The 24,249-nt window shown below is 44.9% G+C and overlaps 3 protein-coding genes across 3 annotated transcripts in view; all 3 read right to left on the bottom strand.

Moving 5' to 3' along the window:
- Window positions 1-3,379: 3,379 nt before the first annotated feature.
- Window positions 3,380-6,812, bottom strand: LOC134798835 (uncharacterized). Its single transcript, XM_063771220.1, has 4 exons — window positions 6,685-6,812; window positions 6,239-6,602; window positions 5,799-6,017; window positions 3,380-5,027 (listed from the first exon to the last, which is right to left on the bottom strand). The coding sequence occupies exons 1-4, from the start codon at window positions 6,721-6,723 to the stop codon at window positions 3,700-3,702; spliced, it is 1,950 nt and encodes a 649-aa protein (XP_063627290.1). The 5' UTR covers window positions 6,724-6,812; the 3' UTR covers window positions 3,380-3,699.
- A 990-nt stretch (window positions 6,813-7,802) lies between these two features.
- Window positions 7,803-17,763, bottom strand: LOC134798834 (uncharacterized). Its single transcript, XM_063771219.1, has 8 exons — window positions 17,496-17,763; window positions 14,619-15,566; window positions 13,368-14,361; window positions 11,509-12,328; window positions 11,022-11,112; window positions 10,313-10,391; window positions 9,765-9,856; window positions 7,803-9,674 (listed from the first exon to the last, which is right to left on the bottom strand). The coding sequence occupies exons 1-8, from the start codon at window positions 17,617-17,619 to the stop codon at window positions 7,930-7,932; spliced, it is 4,893 nt and encodes a 1,630-aa protein (XP_063627289.1). The 5' UTR covers window positions 17,620-17,763; the 3' UTR covers window positions 7,803-7,929.
- A 903-nt stretch (window positions 17,764-18,666) lies between these two features.
- LOC134798856 (ral GTPase-activating protein subunit beta) overlaps window positions 18,667-24,249 on the bottom strand; it is a 67,014-nt gene continuing 61,431 nt past the window's right edge. The window contains exons 26-30 of the mRNA XM_063771247.1: window positions 23,659-23,789; window positions 22,892-23,070; window positions 22,649-22,735; window positions 22,203-22,425; window positions 18,667-19,302 (exon numbers count right to left, since the gene is read on the bottom strand). Of these exons, the coding sequence (XP_063627317.1) occupies window positions 19,188-19,302; window positions 22,203-22,425; window positions 22,649-22,735; window positions 22,892-23,070; window positions 23,659-23,789 (735 nt within the window). The 3' untranslated portion in view covers window positions 18,667-19,187. The remainder of the gene's footprint in view (window positions 19,303-22,202; window positions 22,426-22,648; window positions 22,736-22,891; window positions 23,071-23,658; window positions 23,790-24,249) is intronic.

The raw sequence follows: 24,249 nt of genomic DNA, 5'->3' as shown, positions 1-24,249 counted from the left end.
TTTTTATTTATCTCGTAAGTGAGTGCTTTGTATATGTAGTATCTAAGTTACAACATAACACTTTATTTTGTTCTTAGTTTTTCAGTTATAATGTTTTTTTCTTTTTTTCTTTTTTCTTTGTTTTTACACTATTTAATTGGTGTCCTGTCACCGGTAGAAGGGTTTGATTATGTAAGCGAATGTTGTTAGTTTTGGTTTGAGTCTTATCTCTTTCATGTGTGCGATGTGTGTGTGTGTGTGTGTGTGTGTGTGTGTGTGTGTATGTGATGCGTTTTACTTAAGTATATGTTTTTACTACATATCTATTTGCGAGTTCCTGTAATTGGCTCTATATATCTATTTATGATTCCATTGTCATTTAGTTAGCTGTTGGATCTCCTTATGTAAATAAATAAATAAATATTAGAATTTACATTCTTATACACGAACTTGGCATCCCTAACGGCTAAACGAGATTTGCTTATTATAGAAGTTAACAGATTGAAACCAGCTTGTATCATCATTACTGAAACACACTTAAAACCATCGATAGGTGATAGTTTAGTAGATATTAAAGGATATGCTTTATACAGACATGACAGAATTAAAGGAACGGGCTGGGAAGGAGTCGCTATATACATATCTCATACGCTTTACGGCAGACCTATACAAGTAATCCCGCACCCGATTTATAACTCTCACCCCCAGGTCGAGGCATTGTGGCTAAACTTGATATATGAAAGTTATACAATTACAATTGCAGGAATATATCGCCCAACACATTACACGTTTGAAGATACTGATAGAATATTATTTGAAACAATTAATAAAGCTGCTATGGATCCCAACCCCCTGATAATAATGGGTGATTTTAACTTGCCTGACCTCAAGTGGCCGTTGGATGACGTTGATACCGATAAGTACAACACACTTCATGCTAGCTTTCTCGATATGTTTGTAAACAGTAACCTAAACCAACTAGTGACTGAAATAACAAGGAAGCGGAATAGTGAGGAATCTTTACTTGACCTAATTATGTGCAACGAAGAAAACCTTTGTACTAAAGTACAATACTACCCTAACATAGGAAAAAGCGACCACCTAGTACTCCTAGCAACATTACAGACTGAGCTAAAATCAAACAGAAGTACCTGTACGCAAGAAGTAAGAAGAAATTTTTTTAAAGCTGATTTTCAGGAAATTATGAACACCATTTCAACAAACACAACCGATTTCACAGACACCGTTAACATTGATGAAGCTTGGAAACTATTTAAGACGAAATCACACACTGCTATCGAGACCCATGTACCATTGACAACTAAAAATAAAAAGTTAAATGTAAATAAACCATGGATAACAAAACAAGTACTAGAAAAGGTAGAAAATAAATTAAAACTTTGGAAAGAGTATAAATCAAATGGCTGTGAAAAATCATATAAAGCATATAGAACTGAAAATAATAAACTGGTGACACTAGTCAGAAAATTAAGAGCTGAATTTGAAAGAGGAATAGTGAACTGCGGTCCAAAATCGTTTTATAGTTACATTCGTAAGCAGCTATCCTCTGAGGTATCCGTACCTCCTTCACTGAGAGATGAGAAGGGGGATATCACGAACGATCAGAAAAATGTCGCCGAACTTTTTGCTCATCAATTTGAGAAATCCTTTGTTTGTGAACCAGCACACACGAACATTCCGGACGTTCAGATGCCTCGTGTAGAAAATTCAATCGAATCAGTATGCTTCACTCCTGAGAACGTGGCAAAAACGTTAGCAGCATTTAGCGACTCCACCTCAATGGGCCCGGATACTCTTCCCTCTGTTTTTCTTAAAAAGTGCAGTAGCGTGCTTGTCCATGACCTGGCTTTTATAATGAATTTATCCCTCAAGAATGGAACCCTACCTCGAGACTGGAAGGAAGCACATGTCACTCCCATATATAAAAAAGGTGATAAGTTTGTTGCTGCTAACTATCGTCCAATCAGCCTCACAAGTATAGTCTGCAAAACTATGGAAAAAATTATAGTCACTGAATTGCGAAATTTCATAAGTAGGGAGAATGTAATTATCAATGAGCAGCATGGCTTCATACCGAAAAGATCCACAGTGACGAATCTTCTTGTGTGTCTTGAGAAGTGGACACGTGACTGGGACAATCGTCAGCCTACGGACGTCATATACCTAGACTACGAAAAGGCATTTGATCGTGTACCTATTCGAAGGCTTATTGCTAAATTGGAGCACTTTGGAATTCGTGGTCAGCTCCTTGAATGGATATCGGACTTTCTAACCCACAGGATATTTAAAGTAAGAGTAGGGAAAACTCTATCGAATGCACACAACGTCTATAGTGGTGTTCCTCAGGGATCAGTCCTTGGACCAATCCTGTTTGGCATATTTATAACAGATCTGAAGAGTGTAGTACATTCGGAACTGTCAATATTTGCTGATGATACCAAAGTTATGGGTAATCCATTAGTAACTCATAATATTATCCAAAGTGATTTAGATCGCATAATTCAGTGGACTAAAGACTGGCTCATATCACTAAATGCTGACAAGTGCACAGTTCTACACATAGGGAAAACAAACCCTAAACTAAATTACCACATTGACTCTGTTCCCCTACAAGCTGTAGCTAGTCAAAGAGACCTGGGCATCACTGTTTCACATAACTTGAAATGGGACACACATATCACCAAAATCACCAAGAGAGCAAATTCTATGCTGTATATGATCCGGAAAGCATTCCATGTTATTACTAAGGAACTATTTATTAGAATATACAAGTCATATCTTCGTCCTTTACTTGAGTATGCTTTTCAGATATGGTCCCCCTACTTTAAAAAGGATATCACATTACTGGAAAAAGTTCAGCGAAGAGCAACTAAAATGGTTGCTTCATTGAAAGACATACCATATGAAGAACGGCTTCAAGAATTAGGTCTTACAACATTGGAGGACAGAAGGAAGCGAGGCGATCTTATTGAGACTTACAAAATCTTGTCCGGTCACTACAATGTTCCAAATATTAAAGACCTATACACATCGAGTCAGAATGTAAGGTTGAGAGGACACTCTAAAAAACTTGTCAAACCTCCGTGTGCTAGTAACCCTAGAAAACACTTCTTGCCGAATCGTGTGGTAAATGTGTGGAACTCTCTACCAGAAACTGTTGTTAGTGCACCGTCGGTCAACACTTTTAAAAATAGACTGGATATACATTTTAGAACTTTAAAAAGTGCAAAATAAAATACAAGTGCTTCGATATACACGCATCAGCTCTAAGAGCTGCTAGTGTATCAAATAAAATAATAAAAATAATAAAAAATAATAAATAGAGCAGAAAAATCCTTCGCATAAAAATACAAAAAGATGACTTAAAATTCGGTCAGGATCCTTATCAATATCATTCATAGACAAGAAGTTAAACTTAACGTACAGCGAATAGGCGGAACAAAAAACTGACTAACAAACATAATAACATTAACGGCTGGTTAGCAATCGTCATAAAACTGACGGACAATGTCCAACCCCATACATTTTGTCAGGAATGTGACGGTTAGACGTTAGTGAGACACGACTTAAGTTGCGCTTTAAAGTACAAGTTAAAATGAAAATGCCCTTATACAGGGTACTTGTGAACTGAGCGAATTATTCAATTTTCAATGTACCTAAATTTATTTCTGAGTCACGGCCCCAAGAATCTTCCAAATATTAATCATCATCTTTCATGATACCAAGCGACAAACTCGACTCAGATTTATCATCACCATCATCGATTCTAGTTTCGTCCTCCCCCTTGTTCACCCACACATCCAGCAGCGACTCCTCAATCTCCTCCTTTTCAAACGCGTCCAGCACCTCCTGCTCACTAAAATTCGTCTTCTCATGCTCAAATTTCTTATTGAATTCACCTTCCGGAATCTTCTCTAGTAGCTTCCAAATTGGGCTGATGTTTCTGTAAAATGTTACTATAAAGTCTTTTTTCTCGTCCACGTAATATTGGCTCCAGTCGTGCAAGGCTTTCGGCGCATCGTCCTCTGGAGGAGACATGTGGTCCGGGTACATCACGTGTGACGTCACGTCGCCGAGACTATTTTGCGAGAGCACCACATACTTCTCCCCGTCTTCCAGCAAAAGGCTCCCAGACAACGCCGTCACCAATCTATTCTCTACAGACTTATACAAATCCGTCAATAGCGATTGCTGATTAGTCTCATTTAACGTCTCAATAATACTAGGCAGACGATAAGGTATAGTCATGCCCTTAAATTCTGGATCGGTCCATTCCCTCTGCAAATAATTCGGCACGACACAAGTATCCTCGCACCACTGGCTCGACAAGCAGATCAGTTCCTTATCACGTTCGAAATTGCATATTGATATGTAAGACGGGAAAGATTGCATGCCATGCGTCCACCTCTGCAGGGGCTTCAGAGCTAAATTCTTTTGATATCGCATGTCCATTAATAATAAGTTGTGGTTTGTGGCGACGTAAAGGTAAGGCCCGCTCAGGGAATATTTGGCGGCACTGATCAGAGCGCATATGGCATCATCTGCTACTCTATCTGGGTTGCTCCATCGACGAACAGAACCATTTGTTCGTTTGTCGTACAATGTTATAGCTCTCGTAGATACGTGTGTGTAATATGCGCGCTCATTACTAATCACGGTGCTCCAATTGTTCACTAAACTTTTAACTGAGTTTTTCAACTCAACAGTTCTTGCTTTTAGCCGGTCTAGATTGACTATTTTCAATGTGTTATTCAAATCTGTCACATACAAAATATTCTTATGACACTCATCAAACGAAATACCAGTGTATGCCGTTTTCGATTCAGATACTTTCAACAGCTCTATTTCTAACTCGTTGTCATCTGTTGTGACGATCTTGAGTACAAATATTTTATATTTAGTCCTTAAAGCTATGATGTTTTGGGACGAACAAATGCTTTCACAGATATTGTTGCCTTCACCACAGTCAAACACTGCCGCTGCGTCCCTGCTGAACGTCACTTCATCCCTATTGAATTCAAATAAATCTGAAATAAACAATGAAAGTGTTAGGTTTGGAGCTAAGTATAATCCATAGCTACTTAATATTATAAATGCGAAAGTGTGTCTGTCTGTCTGTTACCTCTTCACGCCGCCGCTGAATCAATTTAGTTGAAATTTGGTATAGAGATAGTTCAAGCCCCGGGGAAGGACATCGAATACTATTATTTATCCCGGAAATTATCAGACCATATGTACGTCCGGGGGTTCTCAAACCCCTCCTCGTAGGCGGTTATCACACTGGATGCGATTAGCATGTCACTCTGATGTTTGAGCAAGATTTCACTCTTGTGGCCTATTTGCTGAATAAATGTTGAAGTTGAAGACAATGCTTTGCGCGTATTGTAGCGACATATCACTAGCACATCAGAGTGATGTGCAAATTGCATTCAGTGTGATAGAAATGTAATAGTAATAGCCTTTATTTCATGCGTTTTTGTTATTTTTACACTTTCATTGTTATTACATTTATTAATAAAATTTATTTTATTCATTTGCATGCCGCGTGTGCGGAAAAGGCTTCCCCCAGTTTTTCCCATTACTTCCTATTCTGTGCTGTTCTCCACCAGTATCTGTCGAAATTTCGTAGCTCATCTCTCCATCTTGTATTTGGTTTTTTCTGTTTTCTCTGTGTGTCTATTAGTAACCATTCTGTGACATAGAAATGTATGGGATACAATACATTCTACAACTCTTCTCTTTCCGCACAGACTCTAACCGCCTTAGAGGAACCCTGATGTCTCTGATACAATACTTACAACAGACGTTGATTTCACTGCACATCAAGTAATCCTTGCTATCAATGACCAAGAGCTGCATGTTGCCATTCCCAGCATAGTACCAGTTATATGTACTGTTAAAGTAGGGGTCCGGGTCGTTATCCCAATGTATCGCCATGTCCACCAGGTGCTTCGGACATGAGATAATGTCATCACTGTGTTCTTTTAAATGAGCAACCAGTGGTATTTTACATAGATCTGGAATATTTAAAATTATAAACAAATTACAAAAAGGTAAGGTGGTGCACACATGTGAAGAAAAAGTTTGCTGGCGTCTGTCTAAGGATGGTATTCCACCTGTCCAACATGCATTGCGTCTCACTCTTATTAGGCAAAATGTGAGACGCAAATACACATTGGAGAAGTTGGTTGGTAAAGAAATAATAACAAATCTTCAAATAATAATAACAAACACTTACGAGCCGATTTTTTCTGGCACACCAATGCATTATACCAATTTTGTTTCAATTTCAGAAATTCAGCTATAGGATCTTTGTCATTGTTATTGCCAATTGTCGCGATCATCTTTGGCCGCATACACTTGTATCGGAACGGTTGGTAGAACTCGAGGGATAAGTCTCCGTCCCAGTCGTCCGGGAAGGCCGCGAGCAAGTGGCCAGGGTTCAGGAAGTGCTTGTGTGTTCTCTCATCATAATACCGAGGGAACCGACTCGAGTGGATAAACCCGAACGCTTGACGGTTTATGTACACAAGATCATCAACTATCTTTTTCACGGGCGCTGTATTGTCTAATTCTCCAGCGACAAGTTCATCACGCGGCTTCTACGGAATATAAGAATATTTTTAAGTAAGTATGTATTACCCAAAAGCGAAGTTACGAGATGTACGAACGAACGATTCATACCTTAAACTTGAGAAACCCTTTAAGATCTCTGCTGTCCATGTTTAATTTAGTGAATTACGTGTTCTCGAGCATATTATAACAAAAATTATTGTATTATTCGTCTCAATTACGAGAATTTGCAGTGCACGTCGCGGCGGTCGCGGTCGCGCTTTTTGATGACAGATGACAATGACAGGACAGGGACAATTGACAAAGCCGCTACAGACGGGTGTACCAGACCGCGACCTAGGTCCAGTCCGAGGCCCGTTCGATCGTGTGTAAGGAGGTCCGCTAAAGACGCAGCTATGAGAGCGAGAAAGAGATATTTTGATCGGACCGTGGTCGCGGTCCGTTACGCAATTCTGTAGAGTTAGACCAAGAAAAGTCTACAGCGATTTTGATAGCCCACGTAGTGATTATATTCTCTTTGGCCCACACAGTGCAAGTGTCATTTATACGTCATAATTTCATAGAAGTTTGACGTTTAAAATAACAGTTTCACTGCGTGGGCTATCAAAATCGCTGCAGACTTTTCTTGGTCTAACTCTATGACTTTTAACCATCAACAAAAGAATAAGGGGCTTTATAACAAAATGCATGTGATTATAACTTTGCAACTGTTTGCAACCTACTCTTATCAACAGTGAAAACGTATGCGACTTGATGCAAGGTCTATGAAGCCCTAAGTTGACGGGGTTTCCCATTGACGTGCTTTGACGTTGGCTAGCTTTGACCGAGCATGACCGGGGGCCTACCGCGAACACCGAAGTTTACAAATTGTGGGCATCTTTCTCCTTTACTCTAAGGGCGTCCGCTATATAGCTGGCGCCGGTACACGGAGCGGGCGCACGCACGCGGGTCACGGGTGCCACAGGTGTTGCACAGGTGCCATTACCATTACCGTTACGTGTAGGTAGAACCCGTCACACACGTCCACACCAATTACTATCCCTCTGACACACACAAACCACGATAGTATAAATAGCAACACTCCTAATAGTACATTGGTGGACTGTATTACAAAAGGCTTATCCCTCGAAGCCTCGGAAAAATGAAGTAGTCTTCAGATAAGTAGATAGTTCTTATCATTGTTGCATAGGTACATTCTTAAATAAAACTACACGAGAAAGTTATTATTCTTATTATAATAACTTTTACTTTTACGGATCAATAAATAAATAAATAAATTCAATACAAACCTAATCATGACAACAAATTTCCATAATTTATGTTTCCGCTGTATAGCTTCCGACATACATATTTATATTACGCGTACTGCAACAGCTCCGGAAAAGCCAGGGCAGCAAAGACAGTTAACACCAATACGGAATAAAACGTCACAAGAATGTCCCTTTTCACTTTGAGCGTGGAATCCAATTCGACAGCATTCAGACTAAATTTGTTCACCTCTTTTTGGTCGCTTACAATTTTCACTTGCTCGCACTTATTTAGAATTGTTTTGCTTTTTTGGACTGGAGCAATGTCTACCAAAATGTTACTGACGGCAGATACATTTCTTTTAGTTCCAGTATCAGTAGCTACTGATTGTGTGAGAGGCAAGTGTATTTCGTCTTTTTTCATTTTGGTCTTAAAAATATTGTTATAATAGGGCACTAGTGATTTGACGGAGGTTCGATTTGTTTCCATTCCCATTTGCACTGAAATTTTATCGCCGGATTGTGTCAATGTGTTACAGGCTATGTCACAATATTCAGAGGGAGTGAAAGCCAATACGGAGTGATTCGAGGTTGGTAAGTCTGTGCAAGTGGATGTTTCGATACCGTTTACGAACACAGCCTGTTGGGATGTGCTAGCGGCGACCTGTTTGGGCGCGACTCGAGCCAATACTTCCTTGTCTTCGCACACCGCCTTCAACTCCACAGCTTCAGCGCTAACCGATTTCGTTTCCGGGCTCCCAAGTGGGTCATCGCTGCTCATACAGGAATTAGACACTGCGTCTCCGGAGCTAGAAGGGCGGTAGGTGGCGCTATCCCCTGGACTCGACTCACTCGAATGACTTTCTAGTGCTTGAGCGCTAGTCGCGTCGCTCTCGCAAGTCGTAATTTTTTGAATCTCGTTCAGAAGTCCCACCAAGATGTCAAAAGAAGAAGTATAATCAGGAGATTGACCATCTATCTTATTAAGAGATGCTGTGACTTTTTTATTGCCACTCCCTGCGGTCGCCGCTGAAACTGAACTAATTTCAATTTCCAGATTTTGTTTGGCAGCGACACCTTGTCTGGTGATACATTCTTCGTCCGCCAAGCACTGACTAGTATTCCCCCCTTCTTCAGCTTTGATCTGCATAGTTTCCTCCCTATCCGTAGAAGATGACCCCGCAACTGACGTATCAAACATGTCTGTATTAACTATTCTAGGCATTACGTTCTTTATTTCACATTTAAAAGTAGGAAAAGCATATCCGACGGTAGATATTTGCAACGGGAATCCAGAAAATCCATAATTTAACCGCGTCTTCCATAGTAACCCCATCAAATCACTATCCTGGTCAGACGATTGGCAAATACCCTGTATTTTTTGGGTTGGATGCGATTTGAGGACAAGAGTGGTGTCTCCAGATTGGTGCATAACGACTCGCTGTATGGAGGGCCGGGGCGAGAGCGTGAGCTTGTTCACGCGCAGGCGGCCGGTGAACGTCCCGGATGACAGGCTGCGGTGCAGGGCGTGTTCTAGCTCCTCGAGCTCAATGACCGATGAGTTAGCCGGTGTGACTAGTTTTGCATTTTCAAACCTAGAACTTGGCTCGTTGTTAGCTGTAAAGATGTCTTCAATAGCGGTATTTTCTGCAAAGATTTCCTCTGTGACGATTTGAGTTTCTTTGGGTTCCACATCGCAGGCAGTGGCGGCGAGCGGCGGGCTCGAGTCCCCTTTGACATCTGCTGTGGCGTGTGAAGGTCGCGAGGTGCGGAGCATGTCGTTGACCATCCGGTGCAGTTTGAGGCCGATAGAGCTGGACTGACCATCATCCGTGGCAAATGAAGTTCCCGAAGCTACGACAAACAACCAACATTCAGTAAAAGGATTACATTTTAGAAAAGCTAACTTGTAATAATATCAATACTTTTTTAACTGAGCCTTACATAGTTCAAAGTTCCAGGGTAGCAGCGGCGCACGGGTGAATCCAACTCGCTCCGCGCTCCAGCCAGCCGGCTCCACTGCCACCTTCTTTTTTCTATGGACAATTTGCATTAAGCGCAGTAATAATTGGGCCAAATGAATAGAAATCAAAACAGCCCACTGGATGGGAGTAAGTACTAAGTAGATAAGGTAGGCAGGCTAGGTAGTTAAAATTTATTACGAAGAAATAATATATATAGGTACTCATGGACAAATTTAGAGGAACGCAGAAAGGTTTAATTACTGGATTACAGCACTTAAAGTAATTTCAAAATTACAGTACTTGAACTTTTTTTTGCGTTGCTCAGGGGTTACGATTCTGACGTCGTAGCGGTTCGTATTTGACTTTGATACTAAATCGCTGCCCGAATATTACAGGGTTATATGTTACATTTTAAAGATAGTTGAAATTCGACTTAATGTCACTATGACAATGTTCAAATTTCAGTTCGATAAAAGTGAAACATAGAACCCCGTAATATTGGGGCAGCGAAATGTAAAGTAAGCTCACATTGCCTGCAGTGCGTCGGCGGCGAGCCTGCCAAACTCGGGGCTGCTGGCGTTGGAGCGGTGCGGCTTGCTGGTACGCTCTGCACTTCGGTTCAAAATCGATATCAATTAAATATTTCAAAACGACAAAAAGGTTTTGGTATACCTATATTTACTCGGCGTTAACTGAGTTTTTATACTAGTATACGACAAAAAGGCCCGCCCATCCGGATGTGGGCTTCGTTCATAGCAAACTTACAACTGGATATACCTACTTAATTAGGTACTTATTTCATTTGGTAATTAGTAATTTTCATACGGCCTTCAGACTGCCGACATGCGAGAAAATTGCGACACAGCGGCAGCTGGTGCGGGTTTGGTACATTTAATCAAAGGCAGTTTTGTTTCAACCTTTTTGAAGTCGCTTTCTTTTTAGGTAATAAAAAGTTTTCAAACTGAAATAGATGTCATATATCGAAGAAAAAGTGACGAAGCCCTCCAGTGGCCACCGCCACCTGCCACCAGTTTGCTGCTTTCACCACTGGAGGGCTTATCGTCACTTTAAAACACAAATTAAAATATTTGTTTAAAATAATTTGAATTGTTCCCTTTCAAAGTTTTCATTCAATTTATTTTCCGCAACTTCAATCAAATAAGGATAGATAGGTAATATAAAGAAAGATTAGAAAGTAAATTAGCGGGCAATATAAAACTGTTTCACCTTTACGCACCTAAGGAGGAGTGTGGCGCTCTGATGGAGCAAGGAGACAGGCAACGGTCGGTGCGGCGCCGAGTGCCCGTCCGCTGCACTCGGTCAGGGGTCTGGCGACACGTAAGGATCATATTAACCCGAAGGCCACGAAACGCATGCTCAGAGTGCCAGGAGCGTAAGGACACGCACACATGCAATGTATGGAGGTCGACGAGCGCGCGCACTCGTGCCGCTCGGAACGTGCGAGCTGTGGCCGAACATATAACATAACTGTGAACATATAAGTGTAGTGGCTTTGCGCCGCGCCGGGACGATTCGCGCACGAGTGTGGAGTGTGGCTGACAGAGCCAGGGAGACAGTCGCACACTCGCTTAGGGGTCTGCCAATAAAGTGGTATTCACATCGGATGTGTAAGAGAACTATGAGAGATAGTTCTGTGCACGTATATAGTATAGATAGCCGTTTATAGTATATTTCAAATATCGCAAAAAAACATTATGCGGTACCTGTCGCTTGGGGAGTTCCTCGGCGAGCGCTTGCACATAAGCACGCTTGGGCTGCGCCAGCGCGTTGAGCCGCGAGCTGAACCGCGGCGGGCCGCGCACCGCCTCGCCTCGCGCCTCCCTCGCTGCATCTATCATATCATTTATCTTTTTCTCCAGCACTTGAGGCTTCACAACTTCTGGCTTGTCCTCCCTCACAAACCGGTTTTTCACTTTAGCCGTAACTTTCGGATCTTCTATTGCCAGCGACCCGACCGTCCGTCTTTTCTGTATTTTCACTGGCTCCTCGTTTTCAGTTGATATCGATCGGTTGATAGATTTTGGATCTGCAATTTTCGTTCTGGACTTTTGCACGTTGTCAATATCGTGGAGTAATTGGGATATGGCTTTTAAGGGGGTTTCAGGGATCAGCTTAACGCGAGGAGGTTTCGCCTTGCCACGGTTTTTCTCGTCAAGTTTTATTTGTGGTTTCACGCTAATAACGACTCTAGGCACGGCATTTGTAACAGAGTTTTCACATGTTTCTTTAGCTTTTTGTGACCGATCTGTGAGCTTTTCTAATCCTGGATTGCTAAAAGACACTCGTCGTTTGAGACTAGAACCGCTTTCACTTATTAATCCCTTCGATTCGCTGGAGGCCGCCTTCTTTTTCGTCGTTTCACTGGTTTCGATCTGCTGAAGTTTCTTCATCAGTGTGTATATCTTCTCCAGACTGCGGCGGCATTCTAATGCTGGCGCTTTATCGTTGTCGACTTTACATGTTTCTGTGGACTCTTTATATAATGCGTCTTGAGGTTTTACTATCTCTATTTCGTGCTTCAACCTGTTAATTTAAATTTAAATACGTAAACTATAGGAATAAGGGAGGAGTAATCAAATATAAAATCGGTTACACATGCTTTGGTTTTTCGCGGTAAGAAAGTATGGCGTCAGTAATCTGTACCTACAGATAATTTTGTTATAATGTAGGGATGGTGTTTAGCAAAAATGAGTCATCCCACATTCATTTTGCAATAAAATGTCAACTTTAAGCGTCAATATTTTGAGTTGACATCTTATTGAAAAATTAATGTGGGTTGACACATTATTGCGTATCAGCATCCATTAGGTACTGGTGAACTATTTTAGGTAGGGTTATTTAAAATGAAAGTAAAAATATAAATACTGCAGGTTCCCTATTGGATAAGGTTAAGACAAAGATACTACTTACCTACTTACCAGGGATGTAACGGATGTGGTTTTATCGGAACCGAAAACGGAAACAGATGTTTTTAATTTAGGTTAAGGAACCGAAAACGGAAACGGAACCGAAAACGGAAACGGAACCGAAAACGGAACCGAAACCAGAATCGGAGCCTGACTTTTTAACGATGTAGTCGTTTTCCGCTTTCTAGAATAAACCTTCAGACAAAGTTTACACTTAGCCGTGCCCCCACTAACTTCATCAAAATAGTTCCAAATCGAACTTGATTTCGGCTTCATTGTGCGTTTTTTACACACTAACATTCACCACACACACTAGACACAGTCAGTAGTCAGTACACAACAGAACACATACGATTTTAATTTTAATAACACGAATAAAACAAAGTATACAAACAACAAATTAGCGCAGCACGTGGCAAGCGGGGCGATGAGCGAATGACTGGTATGAACCTGTTTGTTTTTGATGTACGCCGCCGCCGCGCGAAGCATTGACATCCGTTATAACTTCCGTTTCAAACATAACGGAACCGGAACAGAAACGGATGTGTAATACCAAACGGAAGTTCCGCCTTAACGGAAACGGAACCGGAGCTCCGTAACATATTCCTGCTACTTACTTATAGATTAGATCTGAATTGAGTGAATTAATTAATTACCTTTGCTTTTCTACAGGAGTTGCCGACTCTTGTCGATTAACTTTGACGCTCACAAGTGGGGAACAACATTCTGACTGAGAATAGTATGTTATGGATTCTTTGGAGTTTACTGACGTGGACGTCGAGATTCGCAAGAAGTCACCGTCATGTTTATTTTGCAGATAAGACATTTCCGTTTCAGTATCGTCTAGGAAGTGGCCTTTAGAGATTTTTTTAGGAGTTTTGTCCGACAGCGCTACCTCTCTTTCTACATCTTCCTCCGACTCTTCGATCTCTTCGTCTATCGTCTGCGCTCCTTTGCGCGTGTTCGTATTTATTGTCTTTGAAGACTTTCTCTTATCGCTCACACCATTACCGTAGCGTCCATAAATAGAGTTGTAAAAGGATTTGTTCGTAATGGATAATTTGGTGACCGAACTAACCGCCTGAGGAAAAGTCTTATGTATAGACGCTTTGCTGTTTTCATTCGAAGCCATTTTCCTCCTCTCGCGTCGTTCTTTAACTTCCAATAGTCTCCTTCTTCTTCTTTCCTCTAAAATGAAGGATTTATTTTCATAAGGGGACTTTATTCTGGCTCGCTCTGGAGACTTCTTCTTTGGCTTGGTATAAAAGGAGTCTGAAGTATTTTGTTCCGATAAAGATATTTGTGGGTCCATAGTTGTCATGGAGAAATGCAAGTCGTTGGGGGTGGCATGGTTAAAGGCGGCCTCTGCCCGAACCACCCGTGCGGCTGTGGTCAGGATCTGCGCCATGGCGTCCGGGATGCCGGGCCGGGCGACCGCGCTCGAGCTGCCGGAGTCCTCCTTAGATTTACAATCACTTTCTTTAGAATCTGTGACGTCTGAAAACGAACAGATGGAACCAAACTCGTCGGATTGAAGACTAGACCTGTTTCCTATATTTTGTTCCGTTTCGGGCAGCTCGATGACTTTCGGTATTAGCTCATCAGCGGGCTCTGAATTCTGATATTCTAAAGGCATTATCTCAGTGCAATCTGAAAACAAAAACAAAATTCGTTCATTCAAGAACACATCGGAAAGATAATAAAGTCTTCTGCATTTTAAGTGTAGGTAATATAATCATATTGTCAGTGTGGTGGACGCATACCTACTATCAGTAGCGACTGATCAGTGGAGTTGGATCGCGGGCGGACGCATGTGCGTCATGTGTTGCCATATGGCAACGATATCTGTACATTAACTCGTGAAAATTAAATGGTAGAAATATCGACAAACAGCTGTAAAAAATAACCTTTTAGAGCAGTCTGGAGCTCGGGTTGCAGTACCATGATGGAACGGATGTTGCTAACAAGCTGGCCAACTGCGGCGCGCTGCACACTCAACACGACGTCTACACGCGACTTCGTGTTCGACCTGTCGCCTTCGCTTCGACGCCGCGAGCAGCTCATCACTAATTCGTCAGCATTATACCTGCTGATAAATGTATACGAATCGCTAATCGTCCTGGGAACTTCCAAAACGATTTTCTTTTCCATTATCTTGAGGAGCGACCGTAAGTCCATCTCCGTATGGACGATTTCATCCCAGACAGGCGTGATTCCGGTTGTCTTCTGCTTCACCTGCAGGGGCATGCTGATAGATGTCGTCAGAATTTTCGACGCATTCTCAATGCTTTTGGGGTCTGATTCCATCCATTTTTTCTTTACTTTTTCCGGCAAATAATCCCCGTTGCTAATGCGTTTCAATTGATCGATAGTATGCTTCACGTATGTAATTATGTCATCCATATAGAAGTTGTAATTGTCTTCCAAACGCTTGCAGCAGATATAGTCGAGCAGGGACGCCGGGAGAAGGGTGTTCAATTCATTCGCCCTGGACATTAGCTTTAGGTGCTGGAGTTGTTCATTCATGAATGGATCTCTGTTTAGAAAGTGGCGGTCGTCGTATAAATCATTGGAGATATTGGAGACTTGTATTTCTAAATCACCGAGTTTGTGGCAGAGGGTGTTGACGGAGGGGGGAGGGGTGAACAAGTCGATCCTCTCCTTGTTTGCGAGCATGATGTTGCGGAGGTCCTCGCTGCTGCAGCTCTCGCCGAGGTCGGAGTCGGACTCGGTGTCGGGGTGGTACACGTTCTCCACGTACTGGTTGGGTCTACGTACGTTGGACATGAGCTGGGTCCCTAAGTCGATGTTCTTGTAAAGCAGCACGAGGTCGCTGGTTGTGAGCGGATCATCTCCTGTGTGGATAAAATTATCAAAAAGTATCGTAATAAAATAACACACCAGATGATGCAGCACAGCTCCTCCTCCCAGCGAAGACGCTGGTTGTATCAATGATGTTTTATACAGATATGTCATACACTAACATATCAAGCGAAAAAAATGATGCCAACCAATGCTGCCAACGTCACGCCAGCATCAGTTACAATTTGTTTACAACTTCATACGCAAATGCGTAAAAGAGACGGCACAATGAAAAGGATACATAAGTAAAAAAGAGACGGCTAGTGTTTGTCACTTGCGCGTGAATTTGGTAAATCAGTGATACCACCATAACACGACGGCAAACAGTGAAGATGGCGCGAAACGTAAAACTTATTAAGAAAAAAAAATATCAAAGAATAAGATGTTTGACAGAAGGTGCAAATCATTTTAGTGCAGTTCTATGTACCTATTATAGTAATGTACTCGCTACCGAAGTAAACAGTTTTCACATTTAGTTATGTCAATAAAAGATATTATATTATACTTATCATTGTTACTTTTGTTAGGTTTGTTTTTTTGAATAGCATAATAATAGTATACATTGAGACTATTTTCTTTACCCGAGACACTGTGGGTTACTTAGGCGGAGTATGAAATACCTAATTAAGTTAAATAGGTTAATGGTAATGAAACGTTCTATTTAAAACACCTTTTTTCCCAAACTTACATAAAATTATATAGAATGAATTTTTAAATTAAAGTTTACTATTTACTAGTCAAATTAGTTACTTTTTTAGAACTGTTAAAACTATTTGTACCCTATTTAATTACTAGTTATAGTTCATAGTACATAATTATTATTTTTGATTGATCTCGTGTTATTGCAATTTAATTAAAGTAAAATCTTTGTATTAACAGCAATATACCTATTTACTTAATTGACGCGACCCGGACAATAATATGGCCAATAATAATCTTTAATTTGCCAATTGTTGTACTTTTATTACAAGAAAAAATGCGTTCAAGTAAAAAAACTTTAATATTTAAGTTGAAATTTATTTCTCCTATTTGTACGACAAGCACCAAACAATGAAAGCAACTTACCATGACGCGTCTGCTATGATAATCTATGAGCGCAGTTGGTGCGTCCTTGTCATTCTCACTGGTAAGAACATAAACTTATCTCTTTCTGTCAGCCGGCAAAAATGGCGGGTGGGTTTATTTCATTCGAGATTAAACCTAAGAAAAACGGATTATTTCAGCTTTTACTTTCGAATGATATGTGACGCCGTCAATTTTTTGCGCTTCCGCGGATAATTTGAGCATTTCAACATAACGCAGGTCGGCATTTTGTTGCTTAATACACGTTATTTGTGGAAAAGTATTAACCGGTGTACACCTTCGCGCTTGCGTCAGGCAGACTGAGACAAACTCGTACACATGACACGAGGTGAGTGCTTCAATTTTGGAACGTGTATAACACATCTTGTATAAAACATCATTGACTAAAAGCCTTACCTATTGCAACCAGCCAAAGCAAGGTTTTTCTTTCATGCCGAGCGAGTAATCAAATAGGTATAGTGCGAGATAGAAGAGTAGAAATTAAATAAAATGGATCTAAAAAAATCCATACTAAATTGTTGTCATGTTTAAGCATTTTAGGTCAAAAATGTGACAGTTACGTAGGAAGTGGCGCCCTCAATTATTTTCTACAATACCTTGTCGGACTATATAAACACCTACAGATGTGCAAGTTGCGGAAAGTTTTCCAAAAGTTACAAAAGTTCTGGGATATTTCACAGGGAACAAAGGAAACTTTCATTTTGTAAATGGAAAAATTCGTTTCCTATGCAACAATTTGAGCATTTTCCGAAAACTATCCAGGTAAAAGTTTCGCAACTTTGGAAACGTTTCACCACATTAGCAGGTTATGTGTCAGTGACGATGAGCATGTCACATACCTGCTTCAAAGTCATGGTCCTTGGTCATCAGCTCGAACAGCTCGCTGGCCGTCTGGCAGTGACGAGTTATCTCCGCCGGCTCGCCCCGCCCCGCACCCTCATCGGGCACCCGACTTATCAACATCACTTCACTTCATTAAATTTACCTTTACAAAAACGTATCAACAATCTAGACTAATATACAAATAAATATTTATCAAAAAACACGAGCGCGGTACAGTTTATTTTTGATGTAAATTTTCACGTCTTCATGGTTTTTGGTCTTTGTGTCACTCAATTTTAAAATTGGAACAGCCGCGGCCAGACAACTGTTGACTTTGACAATAGTTGATTTAAAAAAGTTTGTATTCATACTACTACTACTACTGCCGTGGCGCAGCGACCCGAAGTGGATCTTGGCCTCTGACACTAAGGAACGCCATGCTTCTCTGTCTAGCGCCGTTTCATAAAATCTTGTAAAACGGCGCTTGTATTCATAAAATCTAAAATAATATAATGCCGCATTTACATTTGCGCTCTGGATGCATAAAGAAACCATACCATATAATATACTACTCTTTGGAACAGAGTTTCGCGTAATATTCCCTATAGAGAGAGCGAAATCACGAATCTTCGATTTTCAATGTTCGCCGTTATAGCCTGCTACGTTTATCATTCGCAATCATGATGGGGCTTGATATCGAGCGATTATAGGCCATGGCTAACCATGTTGGTAATTTGCGCCACGACCATAAAACGACGACGACGACGAAATATTGAAATTGTTGTCTCACTCGTCCGTAAATGGAGCGAGCGAGCTGTTAACTGGGCAGTAGGCCAGGCAAGTGCTTAGGTATCTAATGCCCTTGATCGCACCAAGCGGCAACGTCGCGTTCGCCAGATATTCGCTTGGCTATTTGTGTACTAATGGCTAACTGATGAACACCCGACCCTAATGATATAATAAATTTATATCACGGATTTTCCGGGCCGATACGACCTTCAAGAAATGAGCGTACTCACATCTCAAATGCCGGCAACGCACTTACAACCACTTGGGTGTTGCGGGTGTCCATGGGCTATGCTAATCGCTTACCATCAGGCGATTCGTCTGCTCGTTTGCCTCCTATATCATAAAAAATATGGCATTACTCTGTATGCTTATATAAAAATTATTGACAATTAAACACAGTTTAAATAAGTTAAATTTATTATATTATTATGTAACGATATAAATTATGCATAAGCAAATTAAATTATTAAAATACTGCAACATTACCAAGGAATGTTATTAAGCACGATTACACATCAGTCTTAAAGTTATAATACCTAATTATGTTTAAAATTATTCGAATATATATCTTCAACTTTTGGGAAGTCGGTTCAAAATACGCAAGCTACATGCAAGAAACATGAAGATAACCTGTAATCTCTGTCTGTCTCTTTAAAGATGCAGTAGGTCCAGAAAACGGATTTTTTTCAAAAGTTATTAACAAAATGTGAAGCCCGCTCCACAGTCGAGCGCTGCTTCGCGCCGCGAACGCGAGTGTGGAGTCCATTTCGCAGATCTGTGAAATCGGCTCCACACTCGTGTTCGCGGCTTCGCACCGCGATTCGCGCATGAGTGTGGGGCGGGCTTGAGACGCAAATACACATTGGACCAAGATATTGGACAGATGGAATACCACCCTTAGCCCCTCTGGCCTATTGCGTTTAGACGGGCGGTTTGAAGAGTGACTCCAATAGCTCGGGCTCGGTGAGATCCCTCCTGAACTGCTGCGCCAACTCCTGGATGAGGTGCCGGCGACGCACGTGCGGGGGTTGGTATCTGCGGATTGTTTATTGCGTTATTGCTATGCACAGGGCCGTCTTAAACTATGCTGGGGCCCTTGGGCATATAAGAATTTGGGGCCCTTTTGGAAAGTAAAGAAAACCAATTAAACTAACATTTTTCTATTATGATCTTCTACTTATTATGGGTAATCAAATATACTGTTACAGTCTGTCCTTCGGGCCCCTCTGAGGATGGGGGCCCTGGGCACGGGCCCCAAGTGTCCTTGTGATAAAGACGGTACTGGCTATGCAGGTAGGTTTACACTTTTTTTTTTTCATTATAAATTAGGAAATTATAGGTCTATTACAGGATTAATTAGTAGCTAGAGTTAGACCAAGAAAAGTTTGCAACGATTTTGATAGCATACGGAGTGAAAGTGTTATTTATACGTCATAATTTCATAGAAGTTCAACGTTTATAATTTATTTGTATTTGGTTAAAATAACACTTGCTCAAATAAATATAAAATCTTTGCCGCATCTTTCCGTCGTCACTCTATGCGACAACTTCAAGAAAAGAGCGTATCTTAAAACTCACTTACAACTCCTCTGGTGCTCCAGGTGTCCACAGGCGACATACTTACCATTAGGCGATTCGTCCGGTCGTATGTTGCCCGTATCCATATCATAAAACATTGTAACTCACAGGTCGGTGTTGAGGCGGATGGGCCTGGCCAGGCAGCGCGCGGCGCGGCGCAGGGTGGCGGGCAGCAGCTCGGGCGCCAGCAGCGCGCCGTCGCACAGCACGCCGGCCGCGCGCGGCACCGTGCGCGCCAGCAGCAGCCCGGAGCGCCGCGGCGACACGCAGATGTAACTCACAGGTCGGTGTTGAGGCGGATGGGCCTGGCCAGGCAGCGCGCGGCGCGGCGCAGGGCGGCGGGCAGCAGCTCGGGCGCCAGCAGCGCGCCGTCGCACAGCACGCCGGCCGCGCGCGGCACCGTGCGCGCCAGCAGCAGCCCGGAGCGCCGCGGCGACACGCAGATGTAACTCACAGGTCGGTGTTGAGGCGGATGGGCCTGGCCAGGCAGCGCGCGGCGCGGCGCAGGGCGGCGGGCAGCAGCTCGGGCGCCAGCAGCGCGCCGTCGCACAGCACGCCGGCCGCGCGCGGCACCGTGCGCGCCAGCAGCAGCCCGGAGCGCCGCGGCGACACGCAGATGTAACTCACAGGTCGGTGTTGAGGCGGATGGGCCTGGCCAGGCAGCGCGCGGCGCGGCGCAGGGCGGCGGGCAGCAGCTCGGGCGCCAGCAGCGCGCCGTCGCACAGCACGCCGGCCGCGCGCGGCACCGTGCGCGCCAGCAGCAGCCCGGAGCGCCGCGGCGACACGCAGATGTAACTCACAGGTCGGTGTTGAGGCGGATGGGCCTGGCCAGGCAGCGCGCGGCGCGGCGCAGGGCGGCGGGCAGCAGCTCGGGCGCCAGCAGCGCGCCGTCGCACAGCACGCCGGCCGCGCGCGGCACCGTGCGCGCCAGCAGCAGCCCGGAGCGCCGCGGCGACACGCAGATGTAACTCACAGGTCGGTGTTGAGGCGGATGGGCCTGGCCAGGCAGCGCGCGGCGCGGCGCAGGGCGGCGGGCAGCAGCTCGGGCGCCAGCAGCGCGCCGTCGCACAGCACGCCGGCCGCGCGCGGCACCGTGCGCGCCAGCAGCAGCCCGGAGCGCCGCGGCGACACGCAGATGTAACTCACAGGTCGGTGTTGAGGCGGATGGGCCTGGCCAGGCAGCGCGCGGCGCGGCGCAGGGCGGCGGGCAGCAGCTCGGGCGCCAGCAGCGCGCCGTCGCACAGCACGCCGGCCGCGCGCGGCACCGTGCGCGCCAGCAGCAGCCCGGAGCGCCGCGGCGACACGCAGATGTAACTCACAGGTCGGTGTTGAGGCGGATGGGCCTGGCCAGGCAGCGCGCGGCGCGGCGCAGGGCGGCGGGCAGCAGCTCGGGCGCCAGCAGCGCGCCGTCGCACAGCACGCCGGCCGCGCGCGGCACCGTGCGCGCCAGCAGCAGCCCGGAGCGCCGCGGCGACACGCAGATGTAACTCACAGGTCGGTGTTGAGGCGGATGGGCCTGGCCAGGCAGCGCGCGGCGCGGCGCAGGGCGGCGGGCAGCAGCTCGGGCGCCAGCAGCGCGCCGTCGCACAGCACGCCGGCCGCGCGCGGCACCGTGCGCGCCAGCAGCAGCCCGGAGCGCCGCGGCGACACGCAGATGTAACTCACAGGTCGGTGTTGAGGCGGATGGGCCTGGCCAGGCAGCGCGCGGCGCGGCGCAGGGCGGCGGGCAGCAGCTCGGGCGCCAGCAGCGCGCCGTCGCACAGCACGCCGGCCGCGCGCGGCACCGTGCGCGCCAGCAGCAGCCCGGAGCGCCGCGGCGACACGCAGATGTAACTCACAGGTCGGTGTTGAGGCGGATGGGCCTGGCCAGGCAGCGCGCGGCGCGGCGCAGGGCGGCGGGCAGCAGCTCGGGCGCCAGCAGCGCGCCGTCGCACAGCACGCCGGCCGCGCGCGGCACCGTGCGCGCCAGCAGCAGCCCGGAGCGCCGCGGCGACACGCAGATGTAACTCACAGGTCGGTGTTGAGGCGGATGGGCCTGGCCAGGCAGCGCGCGGCGCGGCGCAGGGCGGCGGGCAGCAGCTCGGGCGCCAGCAGCGCGCCGTCGCACAGCACGCCGGCCGCGCGCGGCACCGTGCGCGCCAGCAGCAGCCCGGAGCGCCGCGGCGACACGCAGATGTAACTCACAGGTCGGTGTTGAGGCGGATGGGCCTGGCCAGGCAGCGCGCGGCGCGGCGCAGGGCGGCGGGCAGCAGCTCGGGCGCCAGCAGCGCGCCGTCGCACAGCACGCCGGCCGCGCGCGGCACCGTGCGCGCCAGCAGCAGCCCGGAGCGCCGCGGCGACACGCAGATGTAACTCACAGGTCGGTGTTGAGGCGGATGGGCCTGGCCAGGCAGCGCGCGGCGCGGCGCAGGGCGGCGGGCAGCAGCTCGGGCGCCAGCAGCGCGCCGTCGCACAGCACGCCGGCCGCGCGCGGCACCGTGCGCGCCAGCAGCAGCCCGGAGCGCCGCGGCGACACGCAGATGCAGTGCGCCTCGTGCCGCCGCCAGGGCAGGCCCGTCTCGCAGTAGCGGAGCAGCGAGTCTGTGGAGCGTAACGAACGTAACCATAGGGCAGGGTCGCCATGTGAGGCCGACAGTTCACGTTTTGGTTAAACTGGCGTTTGTGAACTGATGCTTATTCCTAAAGCAAAATAGAAAAGTATTAATAGTCAAACCTAATTCCTGACTTTTGGATAGTCTCATTTCTGTAAGTCTGTATTAAATTCAAATTTTGAAGTCCTATTAGTTTACGAAAATTGTCTTACCGATTGGTAGATTCAGATGATCTTCAAAATCTTCCAACCAGATAACCATAATCTTCGTCGTGAAGTCACGATTACGCCTACCGCTTCCTGGAACGAGGTTAATGAAAAAATTATCAAAATCACATGGCAATATTTTTTGTGAAAACTACCCACAAAACAGATATCGCATCCAAAGATGCAACTGTCTAACATGGGTGTTAGTTAGCCATAATATTTTAATGAAGTATAATTGTATATTTTTACCCGTCAGCTGTGCGCCTGGTTGCTTGTCAAGGTCGAGCGACAGCGCGCGCACTTTCTCGTTGAGACTGGAGCGGCCTCGCTCCGCCTTGTCGGACTCGCTGATGCTTCGCTCGTAAGACAGCGCGCCCGAGCTGTTGCTCGACACGTCCCAGCGCGAGCCTACCGCCTTTTCTGAACTCCTGGTCAAAAGATGGTGGATTTGGGTAATAATATCGATTTTATATCAGATTTATGAAATATTTAATTCGATGTATAGAAATTAATACATTTCGATATCCCTGCTGCCGTATTTAAATTGTTTATCACAAACCAGCAACAGAATTTTGTGATCCCGGGCGATAACAAGGGGATAAGGTTAATGAGGATGTCTCGTGAACGTTAGCAGCCGTTCCGTTGATAGGTTGAGGAACGATGGCTACCCAAATACATAGAAAACGCAAGATATTTAGACATACTTCCCGATTAAGAGTTTACTAATTAGATATACCTAAAAATCTAAATAGTCAGCAGACTCTAAAGTGATGGACATACCCCGGATTTTTGGGTGCGAGAATATCTCGTGTGTTTATTATAAAATAGTTACCACACTATGAATAAAAAAAGGAGTAAGCTCCAAACAGGCTGAGAAATGTTCACATAGTTTCTATTTTTTTTAAATTTTTACCTACTTTTAGTGCTCCCGTATTTTACGTTAAGCTTCAGTACCATCGGATCATCGCATTTCATACATATGTATAGTTGTTAGCGGGTAATCTTCTAATAATCACCTGGCAGACAAGCAGTTCCCGTCGGTATCAGATTTTACGTCGCTTTTATCGTCCGTGTCCGTGTCGACCACCTCGTGTCCCGACGGCACGACGAACGCTATCTCGTTGCTGGAGTCTGACCAGTAAAGTACCTGCAATACAATACGTAATTAATAATCCCACCAAAAACATTGTCATGTAAAATGTTGTCAAAACGCGACCATATTGCTCGCGCTCTCAAAAAGTTATCAGATCTCGTGTAGAGCCAAGCTTCTAACTCTACTTGACTCTACACGCTCTAACTCTACAAGCCCTTCACAAACTCTACACTTTCGTCAAAATAAGTGGCTTGGCCGTTTCGTTACTACAAGTACGGCTACCACTTGTTTGACACTGACATATTCGCTAGGGTGTGCGTAACTGACTTACTATGCATCTCGCTCGTATTCGCATATTATCTAGTGCCAACGAGATGTATAAAAAGTAAGTTACGCAGACGTTAGCGATAATGTTTGACACTACTAAGGCAGTCGTGGTAAAGCTAAAGAACTATTGTATAACAGAAAAGTAATGGTCAGTGTATACTTTTTTCACTTTACGCCCATGTGACGG

Source organism: Cydia splendana, chromosome 17, assembly GCF_910591565.1.
Source record: "Cydia splendana chromosome 17, ilCydSple1.2, whole genome shotgun sequence".
Classification (NCBI taxonomy): Eukaryota; Metazoa; Arthropoda; class Insecta; order Lepidoptera; family Tortricidae; genus Cydia; species Cydia splendana.
The sequence above is the reverse complement of the archived record's forward strand: the minus strand, read 5'-3'. Positions and strand labels throughout refer to the sequence as shown.

What these genes read in the sequence shown, in the direction of transcription:
- LOC134798835 (XM_063771220.1), bottom strand. Translation starts at nt 6,723, where the DNA reads ATGGACAGCAGAGATCTTAAAGGGTTTCTCAAGTTTAAG. An exon ending in AAGGGTTTCTCAAGTTTAAG is followed by an intron (nt 6,603 to 6,684) that starts GTATGAATCGTT and finishes TATATTCCGTAG; the next exon opens with AAGCCGCGTGATGAACTTGT. An exon ending in GTGCCAGAAAAAATCGGCTC is followed by an intron (nt 6,018 to 6,238) that starts GTAAGTGTTTGT and finishes TAAATATTCCAG; the next exon opens with ATCTATGTAAAATACCACTG.
- LOC134798834 (XM_063771219.1), bottom strand. Translation starts at nt 17,619, where the DNA reads ATGTTGATAAGTCGGGTGCCCGATGAGGGTGCGGGGCGGGGCGAGCCG. An exon ending in GCCGACGCACTGCAGGCAAT is followed by an intron (nt 9,857 to 10,312) that starts GTGAGCTTACTT and finishes AATTGTCCATAG; the next exon opens with AAAAAAGAAGGTGGCAGTGG. An exon ending in ACCCTGGAACTTTGAACTAT is followed by an intron (nt 9,675 to 9,764) that starts GTAAGGCTCAGT and finishes TGTTTGTCGTAG; the next exon opens with CTTCGGGAACTTCATTTGCC.